We start from the raw sequence: 27728 nt of genomic DNA on the forward strand, positions 1-27728 counted from the left end.
ATATTACTTAACTTTTAAAAATTGAACCAAAAATTTTTTAAGTTACTGTCATTTGTGCATGAGGAAATTCTAAGGAAGTCCTGTTTAAGTTAGTGGACCATATGCAAAAATTACAACTAAAGAATCATTTTTTTTTTTTACATGTTCTCAATGAAAGATTTTTGGTGGACTTTCCAGTTGTTTAAAAAGAGGTTACCTCTTTTGTAATCTATTTTTAGATGCACTGTGATCTTCTTCCAGCTGCTCCATAATGCTTTCTTGTTGTTGGAGTTTTAACTCCGATGTCAGGCTAAAATTCTCAACAGGTTCCACTACCTAAGCAAATATGTAAAACATGAGTAATGAGTAACACAATATCTTAAACACACTTAAGTATCTGGAAAGCTAAATGTTTTATGCTCAAAGAAGTATCATTGATTTTTTAATATCCCAAATCAGGAAATAATACAATTTCTCTGAGATTTCTCAGCTCAGAAAAAAGTCCTCCCATAGGATGGAGAAGAGGTATTAGCCTTCTAATCGTTTCTTATCATTGAATGAATGCTACCAGCCTCTAAATGTTGTTTCTGACTGAGACCACATGGCCACAGTCAAAAGCAAACAGAAGCCTGAGATACAGAAGCAGACTTTTCAAAACAAATGTTACCTTGTTTTTTCCCTACATCTTCCATATGATCTTCCCTATGATCTTCCATACATGCCAACTTATCTAACTTGAAGAATTCAGAAAATTCAATTCTCAAGGAAAATGAAACAAATTACAATGAGAAGACAAATGATAAATGAACTACTTCATTTCAATGAAATAGAAGCATCTGTGCAGACCAAGCTCACTCTCTTCCTCAACAGCAATGGACCAATGGACACAGATGACCTCGCTTCACAGTGACTCAAAGTGGCCTCTGCTAGGAACAATTGGTTGCATCCTCACAGCTAGATTAAGTTGTGCTCACTACAGCTTTGGTGCACTGCATGCTAATTCTTGAAAAGCAGTCTTCCTTGCATTTGGGTAAGTGGGGATTCGTAATTGATGAAAACAATCAGATCATTAAACCAAAGCTTAATTAATGAGAAGTGGATTGTTTTACATTTTGCTTTTTACAATGAGTTTACTTCTACAACAGATTATCCACATTTAACACCTTTTCAGTCGACAGCTGATTATCTGGTTTGGCAAATGGCACCTCACTGTGGAAACCCTTTCCGCCATTCTCAGCTGTGGTCACAGTTTCCCTAGGAAGGAATCGAGACTGGGTATTACAACAGAGTGAGAAAAATGGAACCCAAAAGAGAATGAATAACTCTCGGTGCCATCTGATTATGCAAAAGGCTTCGTTCAATTTTACCCCAAAGCCTGGCTACTCTTCGGAAGTTCTAACTCGTCTTTTGATGTGCCCCCCACAGGGGCCAGCAGAGTCACATGGATCTCAGAAGCACATTTCAGAAGTCTTTCTATCTTTTGCTCATAATCTTTGAGCACTCTCTGCACTTCTTGCTGATGCTCCTGCGAAGTCAGCTCTTCACACAGCGCCTTCAAGACATCCACATGGTGATGGAGCTGACACACAATGACTTCCTTAGAAAAGCAGGCCTAACGGATGGAATGAGAGAGAGAGATGGGTATGCACAATCATTCCACAAGGATCAGAAACTCACAGATGTGTGTGACTTTAACAACGTGTTCTTTCACAGTCCAGCTACTGTGGGCTCTGTATGATAACAGGCACTGGGAAAAAGATAAGAAAGTCAGCCCTACAGGAATCTGCAACTCAGAAACAAGACATTAATTAGCACATAGTGTCAAGTACTGTGAGAGAGACACTCCCTGCCTTAAGAAGTCATGGAAAAGCCAATTGGGAGGCTGAGGCAGGAGGATCTCGAGTTCAAACCCAGCTCAGCAACTCAGTGAGGCCCTAAGCAACTCAGTAAGATGCTGCCTCTAATAAGATATTTTTAAAGGGGTGGGGGCTGGGGTTGTGGCTCAGTGGTTAAGCGACCCTGGGTTCCAGCCCTGGTACCAATAAAAAAGGAGTTATGGGAAGTCTGCCTCACAACCATGTGAGCTGGATGAGGAAGGAATAAAGACACACTAAGTACAAGGGGAGGGCACAGGAGGAGGGACACTACGGGGGTGTTCTGGGGCCAGAGGGTACAAAACTGAGTGGGCTTCGAAGGAGTCTGGAGTTGTCCTGGGGATCACAGGGAGCCAGCAAAATATGATCTGTGGCTCAAAAGGCTAATTCTGGTGGTGCTTATAAAAGGTGATGCAGTCATGTTACTGAGAAAATACCCTGAGACCATGGCAACCCTGACGGGAAGGAAGGGAAGGAGAGGCTTTTCTGAAGGGGACCACGTGGAATTTGACCACTGACAAAGACATGAGTGGGAAGAAGGGGGACAGCAGAGGAAGAGCGCTCTGGGACAGCAACACCTTTTATAACCAAGATGCAGAACAGAGGAGGAGGAGCAAAAGTTGGAGAGTACTGGGTCAGTAGTGGACACGCTGATTTGAGGCCCCTGAAGAGCACTAGTGATACCTTCTAGTCAGAAATACAGTATTGTATGAAACTGTCACAGTGACAGCCATTAATTTAAATTATAAAAATGAGTTAGTATTTATGATTAAAAAAAGAAAAAAAAATGTCTAGCATGGAGCTCAGAGGAAAGGATTCCACTGGAGATAAAGACTTAGGCATTGTCATTGCAAAGAAGGCAGTTATAACCCCTGAATGCATGAAATCGCCCAGAAGGATGAAATTAGCCAAAAAATGGAGGGCCTCCAACATATCCTGTAAAAACCCAAAATAGGAATAGAAGAAAAAAGGGAAATTTCTAAAGAGCACTAAAAAGGACTCCCCACCCCCGCCTAAAGTCCAGTCTGTGCAACAGAGACTGATATTGGGAGAACCGCAACAGCAAACTGTTAAAAAAGAAATGAAAAGAGGGGGTCAGTACTATCAAATTCATAAAAGCAACCCAACAGGACAGAAACCAAAAAGATCACCAGATCTGCCTCGATTTGCTTTATATTGTGATATGCCCATTTTCACAAAAGCTGTACTTCTGGGGACACCATGTCCTGACAAAAGCATCTGCAGGGACTTCAGACACAGTTGTGACCAGAGTCTCAGGACAGGGGACATGGAGGCATATCAAGGGAAATCATGAAATAAGAACTCAATGCTGGAAAAATAATACAAGGGGGACAAATGAATGTCAGTAGAGGGGGCAGAGAGAGAAGAGGGGAGGGGAGGGGAGGGGAGGGGGGATAGTAGAGGATAGGAAAGGCAGCAGAACACAACAGACACTAGTATGGCAATATGTAAATCAATGGATGTGTAACTGATGTGATTCTGCAATCTGTATATGGGGTAAAAATGGGAGCTCATAACCCACTTGAATCAAAGTGTGAAATATGATATATCAAGAACTATGTGATGTTTTGAACAGCCAACAATAAAAAATTAAAAAAATATATATAGTTATTTTGTTGCTTTGTTTTGCCATAAAATATTATTTATATTTATTTTTTTCTTTCCATGGAGTTTAATTGATAAATGATATTGCAAAGAAAAACTTGGAACAGAAGAATAAAAATGTCACATATTTCACAAAAAAAAAAAAAGAACTCAATGCTGGATTTTTTCACTTCTAAAAACTAAAAAGTACAGGCTGCAGTTAGCACTTGAGTCATGTAAGTGGCACCCCCAGGGGACATAAGGGCTGAAGTTATTTGCAGAGCAGATTTAATCCTGGCCACATACAATGATGTAGGATAAACCACAAAAGGATGACAAGATTTCAACGGAAATAGGTAGTTTTACCTCATGTTCTTTGATGAGACCCTTAGTCTTTCCTCTACGAATAAGTTTCTTTTCTTTATTTATTTGCTTTTCAAGCTTGGAAATGTTGTCGTTAAGTTTTCCTTTTTCGATATCTATTTTTAGTTGCTGAATATACAAAGAAATTTCTTGATGAAGAGACTGAAAAAGACAAAAGAACATATTAATCATGGGAACAGAATACTTGAAAACTATTTGTAGTGACAAAAATATTTATAGTAACAAAAAGAGATAGAACTTAAACTACATTCTGACTCATCTGTGTATCTTTGGGAGAATGTTTTAAAAACCCATAAACATATTTTTTTCTTCCTGACAACTAAAATTGTTTTTCTATTTTTTTTCCCTAACAACTGAAAATGTGTTTTAGCTGTGAAAGACGCTGTTAAAAGAAAGAAAGACAAGCTACAGACTGGGAGAAAATATATGCAAAACACATATCTAAGCCTAAGGAGACATAACAAAAAATGATATGTGTATACTGGATGGAATCCTGAAACAGACAAAACAAACATTAGGCAGAAACTGTGGAAATCTGAATAAAGTACAAACTTTAGTCAATCATAATGTATCAATAATAACCCATTAATTAAAACCTCACATACTGTAATAATATGTTAATAAGAAAGGAACCCCTGTGTGGAGCCTACCGGAACTCTCTGAACCATGTCTGCAATAATTCTTTTTTGGTTTTTCTTAGTTGTAGGTGGACACAATATCTTTAATTCATTTTTATGTGGTGCTGAGGATCGAACCCAATGTCTTACGCATACTAGGCAATCACTCTACCTCTGAGCCACAACCCCAGCACCGTGCAATAATTCTTCAAATCTAAAACCATTCTAAGCTGGATGTAGTGGCCCACGCCTGTAATCCTAGTGGCTCAGGAGGCTGAGACAGGAGGATCGCATGTTCAAAACCAGCCTCAGCAAAAAGTGAGGCGCTAAGCAACTCAGTGAGACACTGTCTCTAAATAAAATACTAAATAGGGATGGGGATGTGACTCAGTGGTTGAGTCCCTTTGAGTTCAATCCCTGTACCAAAAAAAAAAATCTAAAACTATTCTAAAATAAAAGTTTATTTTAAAATATGCTGTAGAAGCTGGGTGTGGTCTATAATCCCAGTTACTTGCAAAGCTGAGGGAGGAAGATTGTGAGTTCAAGGAAAGCCTGGGCAACATAGCAAGAACCTGGCTCAAAAAGAAATAAATCAAATCAAATGTGTTTTAGGAAAACCTTTCACAGTAGCTATTCAATTCAGTTATCCACATGGGACTGATTCCATCCCTTCCTCCATCATGGATATCAAAATCTAAGGATGCTTAATTCCCTTATAAAAATGATGTCATATCTGCATGCAATCTATGCACATCCTCCCATGTGCTGTAAGTCATTTCTAGATTACTTATGATGCCTAATAAAATGTAAATGCTATGTAAATAGTCGTTATGCTGTTATTACCTAGGGAATAATGAAAAAAAAAAAAAAGGCTGTACATGTTTGGTGTAGGTGCAGTTGTTTTTCTCAAAAATTTCTGACCCATGGTTGGTTGAATCCAGAAGTGAAGAGTCAACTGCACAGATTAAATATACACACATACATTTGTAACATTAATCACTATTTATTGGACACAATCTCTGTGGCAGATTCTTTATATAAATCTTGGCAATAATCCTGCCAAGTAGATCATGTTTTTTTCATTTTTTCAGCAAAGTTCCTAAGAGTTGAGAAACTTATCCAGGGTCATATCTTCTGAATCCAAGTTTGTCTGCCACTGACATCTATGCCTATTTCACTATGAAACTCTGTCCAAGGACATGTTAATGCACCGTCTCAGTCAGGATCCAACTAGGAAACCAGAAAACACTCTAAATATTTAACTCTGGGAATACGAATGCCGGAAATTGATTACACTAAAGCTCAAATGGGACAGTCAGGCAATTCAGAGATGAGCAACTGCAGGAAGCTGCTACCTCTGCAGGTTACAGGCTTCTGTGGTACCCAGGGAGGAGAGACATCCATCAGATGCTGGAGCCACAGGGTCCAGAGTGGAAAAAGACATTGCTGCTGCCAGAGGCCATGCCCAAGAGAAGGACAGGAAGAACTCCTTCACACTCTCCCTCTCCTCCCCCTCTAGGTGCTCTCTAATCTTTTAACAGTGTGGTCACTGGCAAAGGCAGACAAGAATAGAAGGCAGCAGATGCAGAGCCCAGGACCAGCACCTGTCGGAGCCAGTCCATTTGCAATATGCAGTAGATAGGGGAACCCCAGGAATGACCAATGACACAGAGACCCAGGACCAGACCAGAAGCCTATGTGGGTCCTCACCTCCCATCTGGCACAGGCCTCCCTCCTCTTCTCTTCCAAAGACAGCTTTACATCCTCAGGAACGTTAAGTTTCAGTTCTTCAACTGCTTTCAAATACTTAGCCAGACTATTAGTATTAAAAATTTTCAGTGCTTCCTAAAAAAAGAAAGTGTAAACAAGAACATGTAAGCCTCCTTATACTGCCAAATTCTGAAGCAATTTTTTTGTAGATTTTTAACAGATAGAACCAGAAGAGACTCTTGATGACTATTTGAAGATTTATAGGAGACCCCCTTTGGTAGATACACCCTTTTGGATCTCTTGAATTCTCTTGAAAAGAAACAAAAATATTTATCATTCAAATGTAGTTAGATGTTCAAGATCCAGACGTTTTGCATTTCTTGAAACTTTTTTGAAAAGAATAAAACAATTTATTATGCAAATGTAGTTCCACACTTGATACCTTCAGGATATTCCAAATGAATTCTGCTGCTCCTTTGAAAAATAACTCAAAGACTTGTTGGACAAAATAATGAGGCAATACTGGTATGGTGGTGCACATCTGTAATCCCAGCAGCTCAGGAGGCTGAGGCAGGAGGATCATGAGTTCAAAGCCAGCCTCAGCAAAGGTGAGGTGTTAAGCAACTCAGTGAGACCCTGTCTCTAAATAAAATACACAATAGGGCTGGGGATGTGGCTCAGTGGTTGAGTGCCCTGAGTTTAATCCCTGGTACCTCCCACCCCCCCCCCAAAAAATAAGGCCTTGGCATTGTTTTCTCTGAAGTTTTAATGTATTGAGTAGACAACCTTACTTCATAAGTAATACAGGAGGAAGAATATAACAGTATTAAGAGAGATTAACATTGCAGTAAGACAAAATTTATAGTAGGATTTATATGGCAATTATTTAATATTGAGCATAAATATTATTATGCTGAAAGAAGCCAACATTACCTTGTCATCAGGTCAAACTTTTGCCTGGGGCCTACCACATGGGCAGTCCTGCCCCAGGGAAGGAGTGGCAGTCAACAAGGATGAGGACAGCCTTGCCTGAAATGTACCTGCTCCTTTCCTGACATACTATCTAGGACACCAGAAACCTGGCCTGCAGAACTAGTGAACGATAGAACAAAAAATGGGTTGAGACCTATTGCAGAAAACCCACAGGAGTGAGAAGCTGGAGAAATTCTGAAGTAGAAGGTAATTAGGCATGGTAGGAATTTGCTTATTTATTCACTACACTTTGTTAAGAGCCTGCTGTAGACATGGCACAACACTGACTCCAGGACCCTTCTCCAAGGCTTGTTTGATTATTACTCCATTTAGAACCTGGGCAATACTCCTAAATGCTAGCAGAAACCTCATTGCACTGCCAGGGCAGTGGGAGCAACCACGAGTCTCAGGACAAAACTTGGCAGAGGACAGATTTTTTTTTTTAAGAGAATGTTTGTTTATTTTTCCTCCTATATTTTAGTATTAAACAATATATGTTATGTCTTGTGGATACATATTCTGAAACAAGATCTCTCTTGGCACATAAATATATAAGCATTTAAAAAATTTGTCCTTCTTAGCTTTATATGACAGTAGAGTGTATTTGTACATATTATACATACATGGAGTATAACTTCCCATTTTTGTGGTTGTACATGACATGGAGCTACACTGGTCATGTATTTATATATGAACATAGGAAAGTTATGTCCTACTGTCTTTCCTTCCCTCTCCCTTCCTTTCATTCCCCTTTATCTAATCCAGTGAACTTTATTCTCACTGCCCCTCACCACTTACCCCAGGCCTTAATCATGTGTTAGAATCCACATATCAGAGAGAACGTTCGACCTTTGGTTTGCGGGGACTGGCTTATTTCACTAGCATGCTATTTTCCAGTTCCACTCATTTACCAGCAAAGGATGGATGTTGTTTCTGGTAAGAACAAGTATCCACTTTACTAAATGCCAGAGGCAAAAAAGGGCAAAACCTTGGCCTCAAATTCTGAAAGGAAGATGGTAAGGGAGAAGAAAATGGTATAAGAACTGACACTTCCAATTCTTCTCCCTGGTAGAGAAGGGGTATAGAAAACTCTTCTTTTATTCTTCTCTATTTGCTTGGTAGACCATATCTGCCCTCCCTCTTTGGAGGAGGAAAAGAAATCCTCACACTCTTTCTCCTCCCCACCCCCAGTCCCTCTCTAATCTCTTAACAGTGTGGTTCTGTCTGGCTGAAGGCAGACAGAAGGTGGCTGATACAGAGCCCAAGACTAACACCTGCAGGAGTCAGCCCATCAGCAATTTCAGTGGACAGGAGAACCCCAGGAATGACTTATAAAAGCACTGATTCATAAGCAGTCTAGTAGGTGGCTGGCTGGTGGCTGGCCAAGTGCACAGAGTACAAGATCAAGCAAGAGAAGGCTTTCAAGGTGGGGGAGAAAACTGAGAGCAAAGTCCAGTATGGTTAGCAATACAGGAGGCCAAAATAAGGTTAAGGCCCAGAAGAGAGATGGAGGCCAGGATGAGAATGAAGAGAGGCTCCTGTGAGGGCATCTTTTCCAACAAAGAGTGGGAACAATAGGACTGGGGTTATTGCCTGACTGTATCTTCATCTCCCCCACAATGCCAGTATCCAATTTTTAGTATTCAAAAAGTGTGTTCACTGCTGAATAAATGAATGAACAAAAAACCATGTATTCCCCCACCTCCTTAGTGTATCCAAAGGTAGGGGCCTTGTTTTTCCTTGCACCCCCACAAACACCTCCACGGCATTAAGAATAGCAAGTTTCTGGTTTGGTTACATCTTTAGATGTCACCATTACCTGCAAAACCTGGGAGAAAAAATCAAACTGGAAAAAGCAGCATTATGGGGTCTTTAACTTATATGTAAGTATGTATCCATGAATAACTTCTAATGAAGCCTTTTAATAATATTAGTATTCACAGAATTGTAACTGTGCAAAATACCTTTATATGTCTTATTTTCATTAAAAGCCTCCCAATGAGTCTAGGGCTAAAATTTTTATGCCCATTTTACAAATTTAAAAGAACAAAACAAAACAGAAATTAAAGTCTTGCTCAACATCAGAATCAGCTGTGCTCTTTACACTAGATCACCTGGTACATCCAAAGACTCTTGGATAAAATTTGAATTAAAATATTCTTCATTTGAATGCTTCTTTTTATTAGCCTTAGGGGAACAACATGTAATACTGGGAAATTTAAAAATTACAATAGCTTTAGGCTGGGGATGTAGCTCAGTTGGTACAGTACTTGCCTCGAATGCACAAGGCCCTGGGTTCAATCCCCAGCACCACAAAAAAAAAAATAGTAAAATTAAAATAGCTTTACTTTTTACAAGCAAGGGAACATCCTGACTTCAAATGAGATAGGTAGCTAATGATCTAATGATAAATATCCTACTAATGATGGTTGAGAAGATTCCTACCTTATATTTTGAAATGAGTCCACGGGGGCTCTGTCTTTGCCCAAGTAACTGTTCAGCTCTCACAATGTAAGATTCCAATTCCATCTGGGACTCTTTTACCTTCTGCTTGGCATCCAATTCTTGTGAAATATCCGTTGAATTCTTCAACATTGAAATTAATTTTACCACAGTGATCTGTAAAGGCAAAAAAACAACAACAAAAAAAAATCAAATGAACACTTGGCCCAACTTCTTGGTAAATTTGTAAGTTAATAAATATTTTCTTTGATTAGCAATTTACATTTTCCTACTAGATATAGGAATATCTAATTTTTTATATTTCTACTTTGCAGTACACTTTAAATTATAAAGAAAAGAAAGTATAAAAGTGATATTTTACAAGATATTTACAAATTTCAGGGCCAGCCCGCCCTTTACCCACTGACCACCTGGTTTTAAAGAATAAATTCACTAATCAGGGAATATTAAGAGAGACCTGGACTTTCTCATTCGCTTCTTGAATCTTTGCCTGAAGTCCAGTTGTGAGAATGTGCTGGAGGGACTCCTGGCTTGAAATATTCTGAACATCCATTTGTAAAGTATCTTCAGTTCTGGCCAGAAGCTCTTCATACATTGAGCCTCTGGCAATAAGATGCTATTAAAACAAATTGAAGAAAGCTTCACATTGCATGTTACATATTAACCATTAACAATCACATCAGGAAACTGTGAAATGTATAAAAGAACAATTAATCCGCAGAATCACAAATTTAGTAAATATAATGAAAGATAATTAAATCTTACATGTCAATAAAGAACTAGAAAATAAAATAATCAGAAACCACTTTCAGCTCTCCCAAGTTAACAAAACTTAAGAATTTTCAATTACAACTCAAGGATGGTGTAGGGTATGACAAAATAGAAATTATGTTGCACAATATCAACTATGTAAATGCTGATCTTCTTGATCTTAAGGTAGTGAACAGAACAGAAGGATAAAGCAAATTTCCTGTCTCTCTATCCCCTCCCTTAGCTGTCATTTAATTAATCATTCAGATATTTGTTTTTTAAGATATTTCTCTTATGTTCATTATGTCCCAGAAACTGCTCGGTTTGATGCAGGTTGAAGACAAAAGAGTTATTTTTTAAATCCTATGGATATTTTTCTATGAATATAAAACCATAAAATATAAAAATGCAACTTTGCTTTAAAAACACAAATAGGTCTGGGAATGTGGCTTAGTGGTAGAATGTTTGCCTAGCATGCATGAAACCCTGGCTTCAATCCCCCAGCATCACAATTAAAAAAAAAAAAAAAGTTTAAAATAAAATCCCATTATTCACATGGTTTGGCAAGTTCATTTCTCACTTTAGAATATATTTTGATCAAACAGCCAGGTGCAGTGGCACATGCCTGTAATACCAGCGACTCGAGAGGCCGAGGCAGGAAGATCACAAGTTCAAAGCCAGCCTCAGCAAAAACGCAGCACTAAGCAATTTAGTGAGACCCTATCTCTAAAGAAAATACAAAATAGGGCTGGAGATGTGGCTCAGTGGTTGCGAGCCCCTGAGTTCAATCCCTGGTAACCCACCTTAAAAAAAGAAATATTTTGATCCCATATTTACTTAATTCTTTATGCACGTAAGTATATTTCAGTGTGATTATATTTTCACTGTTTTTAAGAGGGATCATTGTTACGCTTTGAAAATATTTTAAAACTAATTTTTGAAATAAAAGTTATTTTAAATATTTTATTTCATAGAATATTTATTTTATTTAAAATATTAAATATTTTATTTAAGTATGTATTTTAAATATTTAATTTCTACCTCTTTTCTTTCACTTGAATAAATTTCAGATGACTAAATAAGTAAGAATAAAAAATAAAATTAGAAAAGCACTGGCAGAGGAAATAAGTTTTTTGGTTTTGGGGTTTTTTTGTTTTGTTTTGTTTTGTTTTTTGGTACTGGGGATTGAATCCAGGGGATTTTTACCACCGAGCCACATTGTCAGCCCTTTTCATTTTTTATTTTGAGATAGGGTCTCAATAAATTGCTGAAGCTGTCCTTTAACTGGAAATCCCCCTGCCTCAGCCTCCCAAGTCACTGCGATTATAGGCATGGGCCACTATGGCCAGCTGAAATAAGTTCTTTTAATTTTTATTTTTTTTTAATATATAGTATTTTCAAAGCAACAAAAGCTATCACCCTTACGAACAATAAAACACCAGATGTTGAAATATATCCCTTTCATAAATGTAGATTTAGAATATAATATAAATGCTCCTTTACTCCAGGAACTACCTATCTTATACCAACTTGTGACATGCTTCATGAATTTTATAGCTGAGCTAGAACTCAATAAACTTCAATTATAACTTCTTTTCCAGGAGAACTAAGTAATATTGAAACATACTCTTGCTTCATTGCTTTTCAATGACTCAAAAGCTTTAGAATCAGGATGGAATGGAGTTCTACCATCCGTCACGCTTCCCACGTCAAGTCATGAGGGGAAAGTGGCTTTTTCAGTGGAGAATTGAGTATATAGCCTTACATTCCTACTGCACTGAGCTGCATGCAAGAATGAATGCACTCATCTCCTCACTGTCCTCTGATGCGAAAGAATACAGATACTTAAGTATTATAATGTAATCGATATGTAATATTATATTTACACAGACACACACACACATACACACACACACACACACCAATGACTGAACCCAGGGCCACCCAACCACTGATACACATCTCCAGCCCTTTTGAGACAGGGCCTCCATAAGTTGCTTAGGGCCTTACTAAATTGCTGAGGCTGGCTTGGAACTCACGAACCTCCTGCCTCAGCCTCCTGAGCTGCTGAGATTACAGGTGTGTGCCACCACACCCAGGGCAAAAGAATATTTTCATCTCATTGTATACCTAGAAAAACTAGTCTAAGAACCAAAGCTCAGAGGTATTTCAAGCAAAATCAGAGCAGATGATCCAGGGATTAAAATTCATGCATTGTTAAAAACCCAATAAAGAAAAATAAAACTTTTGAAAGCTCATTATTATTTACTTTGAAACTTTTCATTTCATATAAAACGTAAGTCCATATAAATCTCCAACCATGAAAACACCCTCTTAATACTTTTACACTCATACCTGCAAAGATTTTTCTATGGTACTATCCATAATATCTTGATGTTTCGGAAGATCCAAAATGGATTTGGTTTCTGCCTCCCACACCTCCACTTGTCCAATGAGTTTTTCAACCTCTTCAGCCACTTTTAGGTGTTCTGTGGATTCCTCATGGTCTTTTTCATGTTCTTCCACAGCCTACAATATTCAAAATTATCACTGAGAAAATGTCATTATAAATGCATTATAAAACCACCTTCCACTTAAGAGTTACACCCATTTCTGGAAGAGTGCTAATTCAATGAACAGTCATGGGTCACTTAACAATGGGGACACATGCTGGGAAATGCAGCAGTGGGTGATGTTGTCATCGTGTGAACATCATAGAGTGAACATACTTAGGCAAACCTAGTATAGCTCCTACACGCCTAGGCCTCAGAGTATGGCCAGTGTCGTGTATTTGGTCTGTCAGTGACTGATATGTCACTTATTATGTAACATCTGATTGTATTTTAATGATATAAGGACTGGTTTAGACAATGATAATAGTACTTTATGAAAGTATATATCATTTTACAAATTAAAGGTTTCTTCACCTACATTATTATAAGTATAATATCATTCCTATTAAATAGTATTATCTCTATTTTACAGATAGTTAAAGTTTAGAAAATTAGGCTTCAAAAACACATTTCTAAAACTCATAAACAATTTAATTATTAAACACAGCTATTATTAACAGTAGTTGTGAAATGCCAGAGACTAAGAATCAAATTTTTAACAATCAAATCTTTTTCTTATTTATATTCTCTCAGTATGCGATAGGTTGATATGTTACAGTTTTATAAGACAAATCCAATGCAAAGTTGATTTTAATCAGGTTACATTTTAAATGCTCCGAAGACTATGGTATTTTAAAGCATATTGGACAAAAATCAGATCTTTCCAGATTTCCTCTCATTACACATTCTTTTTTTGTTTGTTTTATTTTTTTACAGTGCTGAGGATCAAACTCAGGACTTTCCACATGCTAGGCCTGATCTGGCATTCTTATTTATTTATTTATTTATTTACATTTTTTGGTGGAGCTAGGGGTTGAGCCCAGGGCCTCGTGCATGCTGAAGGCTCTATCACTGAACCACACCCCCAGTCCCTGATTAGGCATTCTCATGGTTGGAAACCCCAAACATCCACCATGGCAACTGGCCAAAGCCAACTGAAATTCTTAGGTAAAGCCGTATAAAGCTCTTTTGCAGGAGGCACATGTCTAAAACCACAGGTATTTCATCTTCCATGTGTACGATTTTTAATATATTTACTTGTTCTTTTTCTATATTCTTACCTATAATCTGCAGTCCTCCAGATTATCCACAAAACAAGATCCATTATGCTTTCTCTCATTTTACAGAAAGGAAGCAAGATTACAAGGCGATTGGGGGATGCCCTGGAGTTAAACCATTTTTGAGTACTAGTCAGAAGTCATCGAAGGAGATTTTTCAACTCAAGTTTTACACCACTTAGAAGCCACATGTGGGGCTGGGGTTGTAGCTCAGCGGTAGAGCGCTTGCCTAGCATATGGGAGGCACTAGTTTTAATCCTAAGCACCGAATAAAATTAAATAAATAAATAGAGGTACTGTGTCCATCTACATCTAAAAAATACTTCTAAAAATAAAAAAAAAAAAGAAGCCCTGTGTGCTTCTGCATGACTGTGGAAATGCACGAGGATTAAGAGACCTGCATTCCTCGCATGCTAGCAACTGCTTCATGACGAAAACAACCTCCCTGATTTTCTAGAAAATGATCACATGGTAACTACTATCTAGTAATCCATACATTTACCACTGTTTCAACAATATGGTGTCATTAAAAGAAAAACAGCAAAGTTAAACTATTCCTATCTGCAAAATGAAATATACAAAGTATATAATCTTGTTACCTTTATATTCCGATTATAATTTTCAGGAAGTCCTACTGACATATTCTTTGAAAAATCAACAGTCGATTTTTCTTCTTCTTTAGGTAATACAATATTTCTAGAATTGTCAAGAGTGGGCTGATCCTGTTTTTTTGAAAGTGGCAATTTCATTTCCTATAAAAGATTAATTTTGTGAAAAAATTTTAATGTTATTGTATTTTTTATACATTTATTTTATTTATTTTTATGTGGTGCTGAGGATTGACTCCAGTACCTCACACATGCTAGGCAAAAGCTCTACTACTGAGCTACAACCGCAGCCCATAATTTTGTGAAATTTAGTGCACATATTTTTATTTGTATGCTGACATATGCTGTAAACAATAGGTGGGGATAATATAGTCAAATATATCCTTAGGATTTATCAATCAGCAACAATGTTATAAAATGAGAATTCCTCAGGGGAAAAAAAGGAAAAAAGAAAACCACCCACATGTCATATAAAAATAAGAGAAAGAATAATTTAAATTAAAATCATTTATTGTAACTTTGCTTTTATGAGACACTGTAACCAAATATAAACAAAGCCCAGAGTATGTTCTTGAGGAACTTGAAATCTAACAGGCAACATAATGCTTACACTATTCTTTAATGGTAAATGAATTTCCACTAGAAAGCAATATCTTAGGAATGGTTAAAGATAAAGTTCTCTTAGGTGTACACCCAAGAGAAATGAAAACAGGTGTCCACACAAGCATGTGCAAATGTTCACAGCTACACTATATCGAACAGTTCACAAAGTAGAAAGAATTCAAATGTACATCAACTGATGAGTGCCTAAATAAAATGTGATGCATCCACATAATAGACTGGTGTTTGCCAATAAAAAGAAATTAAGTGCATATAGATATATCACATTATAAAGTGATGATCCCTGAAAACACCATACCAAGAAATAAGCTTGTCACAAGAGACCACGTACCATATGATTCCATTTATGTGAAATGTCCACAACAATAGAAGAAAAGTAGTGTCGTGGGTACCAAAGGCTGGGAGGGTTAGCTGGCAGTGAGGAGTGACTGCTAATGGGCACAGGGTTTCTTTATGAAACTGATCATGGTTATGGCTGCACAGTCCTGTGAACACGCTGAACAATACTGAGTGACACACTTTAAATGAGTGATTTGTATGTGGTGTGAATTATATCTCAATAAAAAGTTTATCAAAAAAGGAAAGAACTTACAAGTGGAGTTTTTGTAATAAACTTTCTCCATCTTTTATTCAGCCTTCTCAGTTCTTTAGAAACAGATGATCCAACTTCATCATTGCTGACTTCAATTAAGAAACTTCCCACTTCGTTTAAAGTGGTGTGTTCTACATTCCACTGGGCAAGTGTTTCAAAGGGAACCTACAATAATATATAAGCCACATACATATCCAATGGTACAACACTTGTCTTTCTATCATCTATAATAAATCTTTACCAAGGCTTATGTGAAGCAGAAGTCAGTCTGGAGGTCTCTGCAGAGACCAGGACTCTCCCCACAGGGAATTCACTCAGTCCTGTTGCTCCAGCTCTTTGTGTTTAATTGCTATTTGGCAGGTACAGGCATCTGTTTTCCCTCCTGGTCCTGGGTCTTTAGGAAGCATCTGCTCTAATTTTCTGAGTGGCTGATGAGCTTACAGCAGAGGTTACCAAACTCATTCAATTCATGAAGCCCTCTAGGTTTCAGTGATTTTTTCTCATAGAATCTCTAGGCCAAGGAATTACTTAATAGTTCCCATTTTTAAGTTGTCAGGTCCAACAACTTAGAAGTAGCATGGTGTCCAAGAGATAGATGCTGTTAAATCTCCCTCAAAATGTAAAGTGTCCTGTAAGATCTCTTTAGCAGCCCAGGGCATCTCATCAGAGCTTAGGAATTTCGGGCTCATGAGTGCTATTTTTCTCAGAGTTATGTACATTTTTAATAGAGGATCTTTAAAAACAGAGCAACTGTTAGAAGTCAAAGATCCAAACTTCTAGTACCAATGTGAGTGACAGGGAGTGGTGGCTCACAAACCCCTAGAGTGCTCTTTTTTTGCACTCACACTTAACACAAATTTTAACTCCAAACAAATAGCCTATTTCCCATTAAGTATTTCGGTTTCCAATTGGAAAATGTTTCATCTGAATGGCTATCTAGTTCCATTTACAACAGAGGAGCACAAATTAAAGAAAGAAAAACTACCTCAGATAGTCATAAAGGAAATCATTACAGGATTAGCAAGTGAAAGCAGTAATAAATTACATTCACATTTCTTCCACACCTCTCCCCATCAGCCTTTTGATTGTTCTCCTCTAGAAACTTGGAAAAATTTTAGAGGTAAAGCTTTCAACCAAATCAAAAAGTATAACTTTAAAAACCACATTTTAGTTTAAATGTGTCTATAAGCCATCTGGTATTGCAAGCATTTTCTTCCTTATATAAATGCTTAGTAATGTCTCCTAAAAGCATACCATGTATATAAGTTATACCCTAATAAAGCTGTGCATTTGTGTGCACATGTGTATAAAACCTATAATGTGTATAAAGCATCCTTTTGATCATTATATTAGGAATAAACTAAATTCTTTCCAAGACCTTAGAGAATTTTCCAAAAGATAAAGAAGAGGTGTTTACTCTTCTCTAGATTCTCATTGTTGGATTAAAAACAAAAGTCTCTAAATAAAACTTAAAAAGTAAAGAAGGTGTCATTAGACTGCAAATACCTCTTTAACTTGTTTCTTTGTCTCCTCAAAACCAGCCTTCAGTAAGCGAAGGTTCTCCTCATAAGTAGCCCAACAGGCCAGAACTTTTTCTAGAGTAGACTTCACATTATATATATTTTTTCTGTACACAGAAATATTACTTTCCATCACCATATATTGTTCATTAATATTTTCACGTTCTCCAGCTACAATATTACCAAAACAAGAAAATAATCTTAGAAAACAACATTTTTGTTAATAATACTCTTCAGAAAACTATCTACACATCAACTGAGAGTATTGTTCTCCAACAATACTAAAAGTGAAAGCAAGAATCATGCATTTAAAACTAATTTCCAACTCATTAAAGAATAAAGAAAGCAAATATAAAATGTGATATATTTAAGTGGTGATCATTTCATTAAAAAGTAACTGAACTACTTTACCTAAATTTTTATAAATTTCTTCACATTTTTGAAAAGCAGTATCAAGTTGAGCTATGAACTCTTTTTCTTCAATAAAATTCTGGGGGAAAAAACACATATTGACAGTTTTCACTTTTAAAAATTTGCTAAGAAATTGATAATGTTGACAGAACACATAGTTGTTAAGATTTCTATCGTACTTTAATACTACATATTGCAATTGAAGATGAAGGGCAGTTCATGAAGAAGGACAGGTGAGATCTAGGAGGCCTAAGTATGACCCGTAAGTATGACAATATGACCCCTGAGGACATTTATCTTAACTGGGGTGATATGTTCTACAATGGTTTTCCTCCTATGGGAAAAGGCAAGCTAATTATTTATAGTAATTCCAAAGTCTCCCACTTCTAATACTTTATTAATACTGCATAATTGCAACAATTGCTCTTATTTCATATGTTTTATTAATGTTGAGTAAGTTTTTATTAGATATATTAGCTTTTGTTACAGATATATTCTCATCCAACACACAAGAAACATTTGAGAAATGATCATTAACTAAATTCTGCCTTGGAAAAATACTGAGTATTTATTGTATACTTATTATATGCCAGTGAAGTACTATGACTACTTAAATAGAAAAAATGAAAATTTGAAGAAGGCTAAAAAGGTACGATATTAAAAATCTAGTCTAATTGAGAATGAGGCTTCTTGTTTGGGAACAAAGTGTTTCAATTAACATTTTTAAATAAATTTCTCATCAATTTTTGCATTGAAATTTATAATCTTGGATTTTTCTTTTCTTCCTGCCTCCTTTCCAAAAATGGAAACAGAAGGAAGGATAAGGACCAACTGTAGAGGTAACAGTTCTATGATGCTTCATGGACATACTAATGTTTAAATTACTTGAAACAGTTTCCCCTATAAACTGGAAGAGCTAAAGCCACAAGAAAAGTATCCCAAGACAAAACTGAAAATGTATCGTTTTTTTCTACTATTAGAACTTGAAATGCTAAGACTAAAATATTCTAAGGAAAATTTAATTGTTGAATGGCATCATGAATTGGGAAAGAAAAAACATAAAACGAAATTTCAAGTCAGTGAATGAAGGAGTTTTGAGTGGAAAAAAACACTGAAACCTGGTAGGTTAATTGTCCTGGTTAACTCAATCTTATAAATGATGCTGTTTTCTGTTTCTTACCCTTTCTGTGCCTGTTATTTGACTACCTACAATTCTTTTCTCTAGGCGATATCAAAGCTAACATGAGCAACCAACAGAACCTTGTCCCAAATCTTCAGTTAATGGGAAATTAAGCCAACGAAAAATGCAAACTCAGCACCCATCCAAGGAAAACAGTTGCCCAAGACAGAATAAAGCAGCTTACATGCCAGTCTTCCAGCAATAATTCCACAGATTCTTTCTTTCCAAATTTTATGTTCCAAAAATCCAATTTTGGTTTCACTTCATCTAGCAAGCCAAGAACTGAGCATTTAAAGTAGTGAAATTCTAGAAGTAGAGTGAAATTGTTCCCTAAAGTGTTGTTCACTCTGAAAAAAAATTGCACATTTTTGAACTTAATATTATTGACAAAATGTGAGAAGCCCATATTGGCATTTTAAAAAACACTAAGGACTTAACCTTCTTTTATTTATTTATTTATTTATTTATTTATTTATTTATTTATTTATTGGTACCGGGGATTGAACTCAGGGGCACTCGACCACTGAGCCACATCCCCAACCCTATTTCGTATTTTATTTAGAGACAGGGTCTCCCTGAGTTGCTTAGTGCCTCACTTTTGCACAGGCTGGCTTTGAACTCTCAATCCTCCTACCTCAGCCTCCTGAGCTGGGATCATAGGCATGTACCTCCATGCTGGGCAAACCTTATCTTTTATAAACACATGGAACTCACATGTATTCTAAAGTTTTTATTTTTTATTTTTATTTTTTAATGTAAAACAAATATTATAGCAAAATATGAAATAAACCTTTTTGAGCTATAAATAAATAAATACATACATACAACTACTAGAACATTTTCTGAAGAGATTATTCTTCACTGAGAAATCCTGTAATGAAATATTGATCTACAAAAAAATCTTACTAAATTTGAGAACTTCTTTATAATTTAACACAACTACAATTTAAAAGTTTACATATTAAAACAGCTTTCATTACCAAGGCTAACACCCTCTCGTTCTAATAAATTGCTTATGAGTAATGAGAAAAGAGAAGATGATGGATACAACCACCCACTAAATAATCTCCATATCAACAGGGTTGTACAGTTTATAAAGTGCTTTCCTATACTTCTTCCCTCAATCCATATCCTCATGAGACATGGACAGGGAGATTATCATTATCCTGTATTTACGAAGCAGAAGGCAAGCTCCAAAAACACACAGCTTACACCGGAGTATTCTACCATTCAATAAAAAGGATGTTAGCGTGATAGAATGTAACTATTATAAAAAATTGAAGGCACTGTTATCAAGATTTAAAGAGAGGGGCTTGGGTTGTGGCTCAGCGGTAGAGCGCTCGCCTAGCACGTGTGAGGCCCTGGATTCGATCCTCAGCACCACATAAAAATAAATTAATTAATTAAAGGTATTGTGTCCAACTACAACTAAAAAATAAATATTAAAAAAAAAAGATTTAAAGAGAACACTTGTAAAAATTATCTAAATATCTACATTCCTGTGGTCCCATGGCATCATGCTATGTCTCCCCTGTGAACAGTCCCAGCAGTTATGCAATGGTAGTGCTACGAACCGTCTCTTCATCTCCTCCAGGGTGTTAAGGGGCACCAATGGCAAATGCTCTTCGTCTTTATTTTCAAAAGCCATGAGAATACTCGAATGATAGTCAGATCTGTCCATCAGACTCTGAAAAGAGATTTAGCATGACATAAACTAGACTTACTGCCAAACCCTGCAATGGGTGTGTTCCTCTCACTCACGGTATGTCTTTTTTCAAAAAGGTCATAAAGCCCCTCTCATTTTATCCAAGACTTTATGAGTACATATTTTTAACATAAAAGTTTTAAATTGCAACATTTCGCAAGAGAAGCAGACTGCCATTTTTTTGGTAAAACCATGATCAATTTTTTTTTTCTTGTCTGGTGTGTTTTCCATTCCTTCGGGACCTCAAATGCAATTATTAATCTCACACATCAAATTTCATGCCATTTTAGTAACAACCTAATCTTCCTCATTTTAAATAAGTCATCTTCTGTCCATAGCCTTCTCCCCCCCGAGACCTTACAGTTGCTTTAGAACTCCTTATACTGAATTCTTATTGAACAAGCACATGGTCATGAACATAAAAGCATCTTCTGGATCCCTGAAATCCTGAAATCCTAGGGAATCACTCCACACGGTGCTCAATCATCCATTGGCTGCTCTTGGACAGAATCTTCTAGGACAGAATCTTCCTCAAGAACCTAACATAGTCCTGATTTTTCTGTATTTTTCTTTTGCTTTTCTAACCTTGAATAAAGTCATTTTCTCTTCTGTCTGAGCCATGGCTTCGGAGTAATTCTGCGAGGTCGGTAACTCCTCCTCCATGAGTTCCTTGACCTCCTGAAGCCACGCTTCAATTTCACAGAGGGGCCAGGGCAAGGCATCGTTCAGGTTTGTTTTCCATGCGTTAATCTGAAAATAAAGGAAGATGTCCTTCAGCAGAACTTTTCTAATGTATTTCTTTACCTAGAGTACGTTTAATTCTTCAAAGTGCCTGTGAAAGCCAAGACTGATAAATGTCATTTGTTAGTCAAGACAATATGGGAGGGGCTAGGGTTGTGGCTCAGTGGTAGAGCGCTTGCCTAGCATATGTGAGGCCCTGGGTTCAATCCTCAGTACCACATAAAAGTAAATAAATAAAATAAAGGTGTTGTGTCCAACTACAACTAAAAAATAAATATAAAAAAAAAGACAATCTTTATCAATGGGTAAACATCTTAGTCCTAAATATCATTAGCTACTTGCTGATGAGGAATATAATTCATTCAAAGGCTGTAGGAAAAGAAGGCACAAGAAGCAGAAAGGTTTAGATAAATCTATATTAAGTTATATGGGAAAATACTGAAATATTAAAAGCCCTCCTCTAAGCAGGGATGGTCATAATCAAGGACTACCATTTGGAATGTTGTATGGCCTTGTGTTTCTCTGATATTACAATCACACTTTTCATAGATTCATAGATGATTTTTCTCCCTAGCCCTAGCCACATGTTCACACTAAAATACCATATCTCCTGATATCTGCCCTTCGTCACACCCTTCACAATCCAGGCACACCTCTTCCTTCCTCAGCCTTCCCACCACTCCCTGCATGCACACATGAGTCACACAAACTCTGACAGCTTGTTTCTCTAAACACGCAAAGTGGTGGCTTTCTCTGCCCCTTCTGCCTGGGTTTTCTTCCCTTCTAAGTATTATCAAAACCCATTCACTCACACAGTTACTTATTCACTCATCAGCAAACATTTATAAACAACCCATTAGGAAAGAGTAGGGTATAAAACTATAGAAGGCTTCTAGAGTGCAGAGGGGACATGTGGTGGCCACATCCCATGGAGTGCTGGGCAGCAGTTAGGAACAAATCAGATGCCTATATGGTGACCTGGGGGTGCCTTAAATACGCTGTATTCAAAAATAAAAGAAATTATGTACAACCTCAGATTACACAATTTAAAAATACACGCTTACGTAAAAATCAATGTGTATGCTGCAAAAACATCTAAAACAAAATGATATACACTAAATACCTCAAAATGATGACCCAGGGAGAAATAGGAATGGAAAGAAAGTGTGGGTATAAAAGGAAATAAGCACATAATAAAACACACACACACACACACAAAAAAAAAAAAAAAAAACAAGAGCAGGGCCTTGCCCAGACTGGTACCATGCACAAATGGAAGGGTAGAGCAGAACACAGCCCTCGCACCACATCAGAGTCAATCCGACAAATAAAACCACAGCTCTTGACTCAACCAGCTATCACAGGAAGCAGATAGGTACATGGTTACAATGAAAAGTGGCAGGTGGGGCCGGGGATGTGGCTCAAGCGGTAGTGCACGCGCCTGGCATTCGTGCGTCCCGGGTTCGATCCTCAGCACCACATACAAACAAAGATGTTGTGTCCGCCGATAACTAAGAAAAAAAATAAATATTAAAATTCTCTCTCTCTTTAAAAAAAAAAAAGGGGCCCTAATGATATCATTTGAGTTCCTGGATTCAGGCATACTTAAGCCATTCATATGACTGCTTTGACTGAAACAATAAAGCCTTAAAAAAAAAAGAAAAGAAAAGTGGCAGGTGATGTGACCAAGCCAGCTAGAGGAGCTAAAGGTGGGGGGTGTGGAAGAATACTGGACTGATGACTGGACTTTTTATTTTATTTTATTTTTTTATAGTACTGAGAATCAAACCCACAGCTTTGTACAGGCAAGTCCAGCACTCCACCACTGAGCTACCCTCCAGCCATGACCACTGGAATTCTCGAGCACAATAAAAATCCATCTCCAAGGCCATCTCCTTTCCTGACTGTGGCTTTTTACCCATATCCTTCATTATTGCTTTTTAGGGGCTTTCCCCTCTCAAACACACCACTCTCAAGATCAAGCACAAGTCAAACTTTGTTTCACTCAAAGTAACTGCCACTAATGAAAATGTGAGTGTTAAGTCTGTATTTTATCTTTCTGTGATCTAGTTCTACTGAACTATTCTCAGAGTTAAGTTGTTTTTACTTAGAGGGGAAAGTGGGCAAAGTCCACATATTATATGATATTCACTTCATTATTAATTTATTCAAAAACATTTGTTGGGTGTTCATTATTTGCGAAGCAAATATGTAAAAGACTTTTCACCAACTATTCAGGTATACAAAATGAGGACAGGTGGGGATGTAGTTCAATGGTAGAGTGATTGCCTAGCATGTACAAGGCCCTGAATTCCATGCCCAATACAGGAAAAAAAAGACAAAGTTAGGCTCCTCGACTGAGGCAGCACGCAATGAAAGCACTGAATTTTACAGGAGTTTTCACTTTGTCTTTTTTATTTTTTGCCTTCCAAGTTTATTGTCTGAAAAAGCATACAGCAAAGGCAATTCTACAGTGTTAAATCACTGAGTATATGCCATTAAATCTCCAGTTGGAAATGAAGAATCAAAATTTTAATATAAATAAATCAGCTAGGAATGGAAACCAGGGCCTCACACCTACTAGGCAAAGGCTCTACCGCTGAGCTACATCCTCAGCCCCAGCATGTTTTTCTATTGTATCTAATTATTTGTGCATTTTCTAAGAAATAAAAACAAACTAGGAAATTGAAAAATCTTTGAGTTAGAGGCTAAGAAGGATAGGTCTAATTCAATTGTAATTCTTTGCATAACTAAAAGAAAACTGCATATATATATATATATATATATATATATATATTTTTTTTTTTTTTTTAAATGAAACCAAACTTGTGCTTTTTACTTAGGGTCACATTGAAAATATTTATATAGTAGTCAAAAGAAGAAAAACAGAGGCAGGCAATGTTTATTTTTTCATTCCTTTCCTTTCTCACTTAACATAGAAAACAGGTTCCACACTTCCTTTCTCAGACAATTACTTTTGAATTTGGTTGAAAATTTATATAAGATCTTATCAGATCAAAAATAAAACATTTTTTCCCTACAGCAGGCTTAAAATGAAACCATTACTAGGAAGCTTTAAGATAACCCTGTTCTCAAACTACTGAATCAAAAAACTGGATGATACTAAGTTTTATACACCTGATGGCTTCAAAATCAGCACATCTCATTTTGCCACATTGAGAAATAAACTGCAGTCTGCTTGAATAAGAATAGAATTTTCGGATACTATCAATTTGTAGCACTTAATCTTGCAAAATAATCCTTTTTGTGATTTTGCTCATTATCTCAGATATTTTTTTTTTCCAAATCATATTCTGAGTACTTAGGCCAGGTCTCTGTGTCCTGGAACAGGCTGAACTGTACAAACACTCTCTTCTTCATTGACTTTTATTAAGAACCTGTCACAGGCAGCTCTTGTCCCTTCACAAGAGTCAGGTTCAAAGTTGAGATCAGCAGGTGCAGACAGTACAATGAGCCTACCCCTTGACGGTAGGATTCCTGGAAGTGCACTTCTTTTCAAATTTAGATCCTCAGAAAGGATGGCTCTTTTAAGCCAGGGGACAACTATTTAAGTAGACATATGGTGTGGAAAACATATTCAGAAAACAGGCCGACCCTTCTGATAGCTAAGCAGAAATCAGCAAACATCTGCTATTCAAAGCCAGAGTAATAAGTTTGACTTTGTGGGCCATATAGTCTTTCCGCAAATTCATTAAAAATCATTTCATTATCAATTTAAAATAAGTGGATTTTATAATATGTAAATTATACCTCAATACAATTGTTTTGTAAAAATGAAGGCAAAATAAAGACATTTAGAGATCAAAGAAATCTGTCACTGCACTACAAGATTAAATTAAAGATTTTAGGCATAAGGAAAATGGCCTCAATGGAAACTAAAATCTGTAGAAGGAATTAGAAAGAGTAGACATCAAGATAAATATGAAAGATTAATTCCTCTTAAAATAATATTATTTAAAACATATGGTTGTTTGAGGCAAGGAAAATATAACATGGCATTGGGAGCTTTAAAATATGTTTATGCCACATATATGATATATACATGTCAAACATGCATTTATATATAGAACAACTAACTATAAGATAAAGAATAGGAGGCAAGTGAATCAGTTTGATGGCAAGAATTTTATGTGTTAAAAGAAGTTGTATAGAGTAACTAAGAACAGAGTAGGGACGAAGAGCAGGAGAAGAAGATTAACATTAAACAGGGATGAGAGGTGGGAGGGAAAGGGAGAGAGAAGGGAAATTGCATGGAAATGGAAGGAGACCCTCAGGGTTATACAAAAGTACATACAAGAGGAAGTGAGGGGAAAGGGAAAAATAATACAAGGGGGAGAAATGAATGACAGTAGAGGGGGTAGAGAGAGAAGAGGGGAGGCGAGGCGAGGGGAGGGGAGGGAAGGGGGGATAGTAGAGGATAGGAAAGGCAGCAGAACACAACAGACACTAGTATGGCAATATGTAAATCAATGGATGTGTAACTGATGTAATTCTGCAATCTGTATATGGGGTAAAAATGGGACTTCATAACCCACTTGAATCAAAGTGTGAAATATGATATATCAAGAAATTTGTAATGTTTTGAACAACCAACAATAAAAAATTTTAAAAAAAAGAAGTTGTATAATAACTAAGGAATTATACAATTCTACCAGACTGCAAAAAGTGTGGAATGTATAAGGTGATCCTTAGAACAATTACTAAAAACGTGATGGAAAGAGGTAGAATGAAAAAGTCATGGACAAATTAAAATAGAGATGGAAAGAGGTAGAATGAAAAAGTCATGGACAAATTAAAATAGAATTCTACAACAACAATAACCCTAACAATTCAAAAGAAGACAAGAAGGAAGAAACGGAGATACAATCAAACAAGGAATAAACAAAAGTCAAATGGTGTACCTAATTTGAACCATAGCAACAATAACATTAAGAGTAAATGGACTAGACACTCTAATTAAAAGGCAGGTTTTCAGAGTGGATAAGAAAGTGAGATCCAATTCTGTGCTAACAGAATTGGAGATGCTCTGTCAATACAAAAACTCAAAGAGATTAAAAGTAAATGAAGAAAAGAGATGTGCCATATAAACAGTTGGCATCAGAAGACTAGAATGATCCCATTCATATTAGAATAAGTAGACTGCAAAAAAAAAATACAATGGTATTACTAAAGATAAACAGAGGTATTTCATAATGGTAAAAGTATCAATTAGTTAGGAAGCCACAACAATCATAAATGTGTATATACCTAACAAAGTTTTTAAATGCATAAAACAAAATTTGGCAGAATTAAAAAGAGATTTCTAGGGGCTGCAATTGTGGCTCAGTGGTAGAGTACTTGCCTAGCATGTATGAGGTACTTAATTTGATCCTCAGTATCACATAAAAATAAATAAATAAAATAAAGGTATTGTGTCCTTCTAATATATATATATATATATATATATATATATATATATATATATTTTTTTTTTTTTTTTTTTTTTTTAAGAGAGAGAGTTCTACAAATTTTAATCTCTTTGCAGTTGGGATAACAACTGAACAAACTGCCAGTCTGAATAACACTAGTAACTACAGTTGATATTTATAGACTTACATGCAATAATTGCAGAATACACATTCTTTTCAAATGCATATAAACCATAATCAGGGCCAGAAATCAAGTCTTAATAAATTTACAAGGATGAAAATCATACAGATAGATTCAGACTTAACACACATATATCTATCCTTACACATAATTTCTGGGTTTGTCCCTAACCCTTTCAAGCATCTACCGATACTGACACATGATCGTGTAGAAGCTACAGGTCAACCAAATCATCTACTGTGTGGCAAAATAGGTATAATCTACCATGGTAAACCAAGAATAGTAAGAATATAACATTGGATAAGTTTGTATTTAAGCACAATGCCACAAATTCTTATTTAAATCCAACTACTCTCCAAATGATGCTATGGGAAAAAATATAATATTATCCCATTTACTGATGAAGCATCTATCCTGTGTTTTATAGAATTCTTCATGAAAGTCTACAGTAAAGTCTTCATTCAACAAAACAAAGATGCCCATGAAAATGTTCTTCAGACCAACATAACAGTAACCTTTTGGTTGATGCCATCCCAGGCTTCTCTCAACTGTAATTCATCTTCATTCAGCTCCTGCTGATCCCTTTTTGGTGACAGTACTTCCAGAAAGCGTACTTTTTCTTCATTGAATAACTCCATATAGGACGTCAGGCTCTATAATTAGAAGAATATTTTAAAGGCTGAAACAGTTAATTCACTTTATAAAATGTAATATGC

The 27728-nt window shown here is 36.5% G+C and overlaps 1 protein-coding gene across 7 annotated transcripts in view; it reads right to left on the reverse strand.

Moving 5' to 3' along the window:
* The window catches only part of Syne2 (spectrin repeat containing nuclear envelope protein 2), a 336172-nt gene that overhangs the window by 205487 nt on the left and 102957 nt on the right, over positions 1-27728 (reverse strand). For all 7 annotated transcript variants that reach the window (XM_046461329.2, XM_046461328.2, XM_046461327.2 and 4 more), the window contains exons 11-26: positions 27528-27665; positions 21247-21411; positions 20531-20643; positions 19141-19303; positions 17777-17855; positions 17352-17536; positions 15846-16010; positions 14624-14776; positions 12710-12883; positions 10062-10220; positions 9587-9760; positions 6170-6304; positions 3825-3983; positions 1347-1591; positions 1143-1233; positions 197-315 (exon numbers count right to left, since the gene is read on the reverse strand). In XM_046461329.2, coding sequence (XP_046317285.1) covers positions 197-315; positions 1143-1233; positions 1347-1591; positions 3825-3983; positions 6170-6304; positions 9587-9760; positions 10062-10220; positions 12710-12883; positions 14624-14776; positions 15846-16010; positions 17352-17536; positions 17777-17855; positions 19141-19303; positions 20531-20643; positions 21247-21411; positions 27528-27665 — 2417 coding nt within the window. The remainder of the gene's footprint in view (positions 1-196; positions 316-1142; positions 1234-1346; positions 1592-3824; positions 3984-6169; positions 6305-9586; positions 9761-10061; positions 10221-12709; positions 12884-14623; positions 14777-15845; positions 16011-17351; positions 17537-17776; positions 17856-19140; positions 19304-20530; positions 20644-21246; positions 21412-27527; positions 27666-27728) is intronic.

Source organism: Marmota monax, unplaced genomic scaffold, assembly GCF_021218885.2.
Source record: "Marmota monax isolate L192 unplaced genomic scaffold, Marmota_monax_Labrador192_F-V1.1 WCK01_AAM20220418_F8-fsc00001, whole genome shotgun sequence".
NCBI lineage: Eukaryota > Metazoa > Chordata > Mammalia > Rodentia > Sciuridae > Marmota > Marmota monax.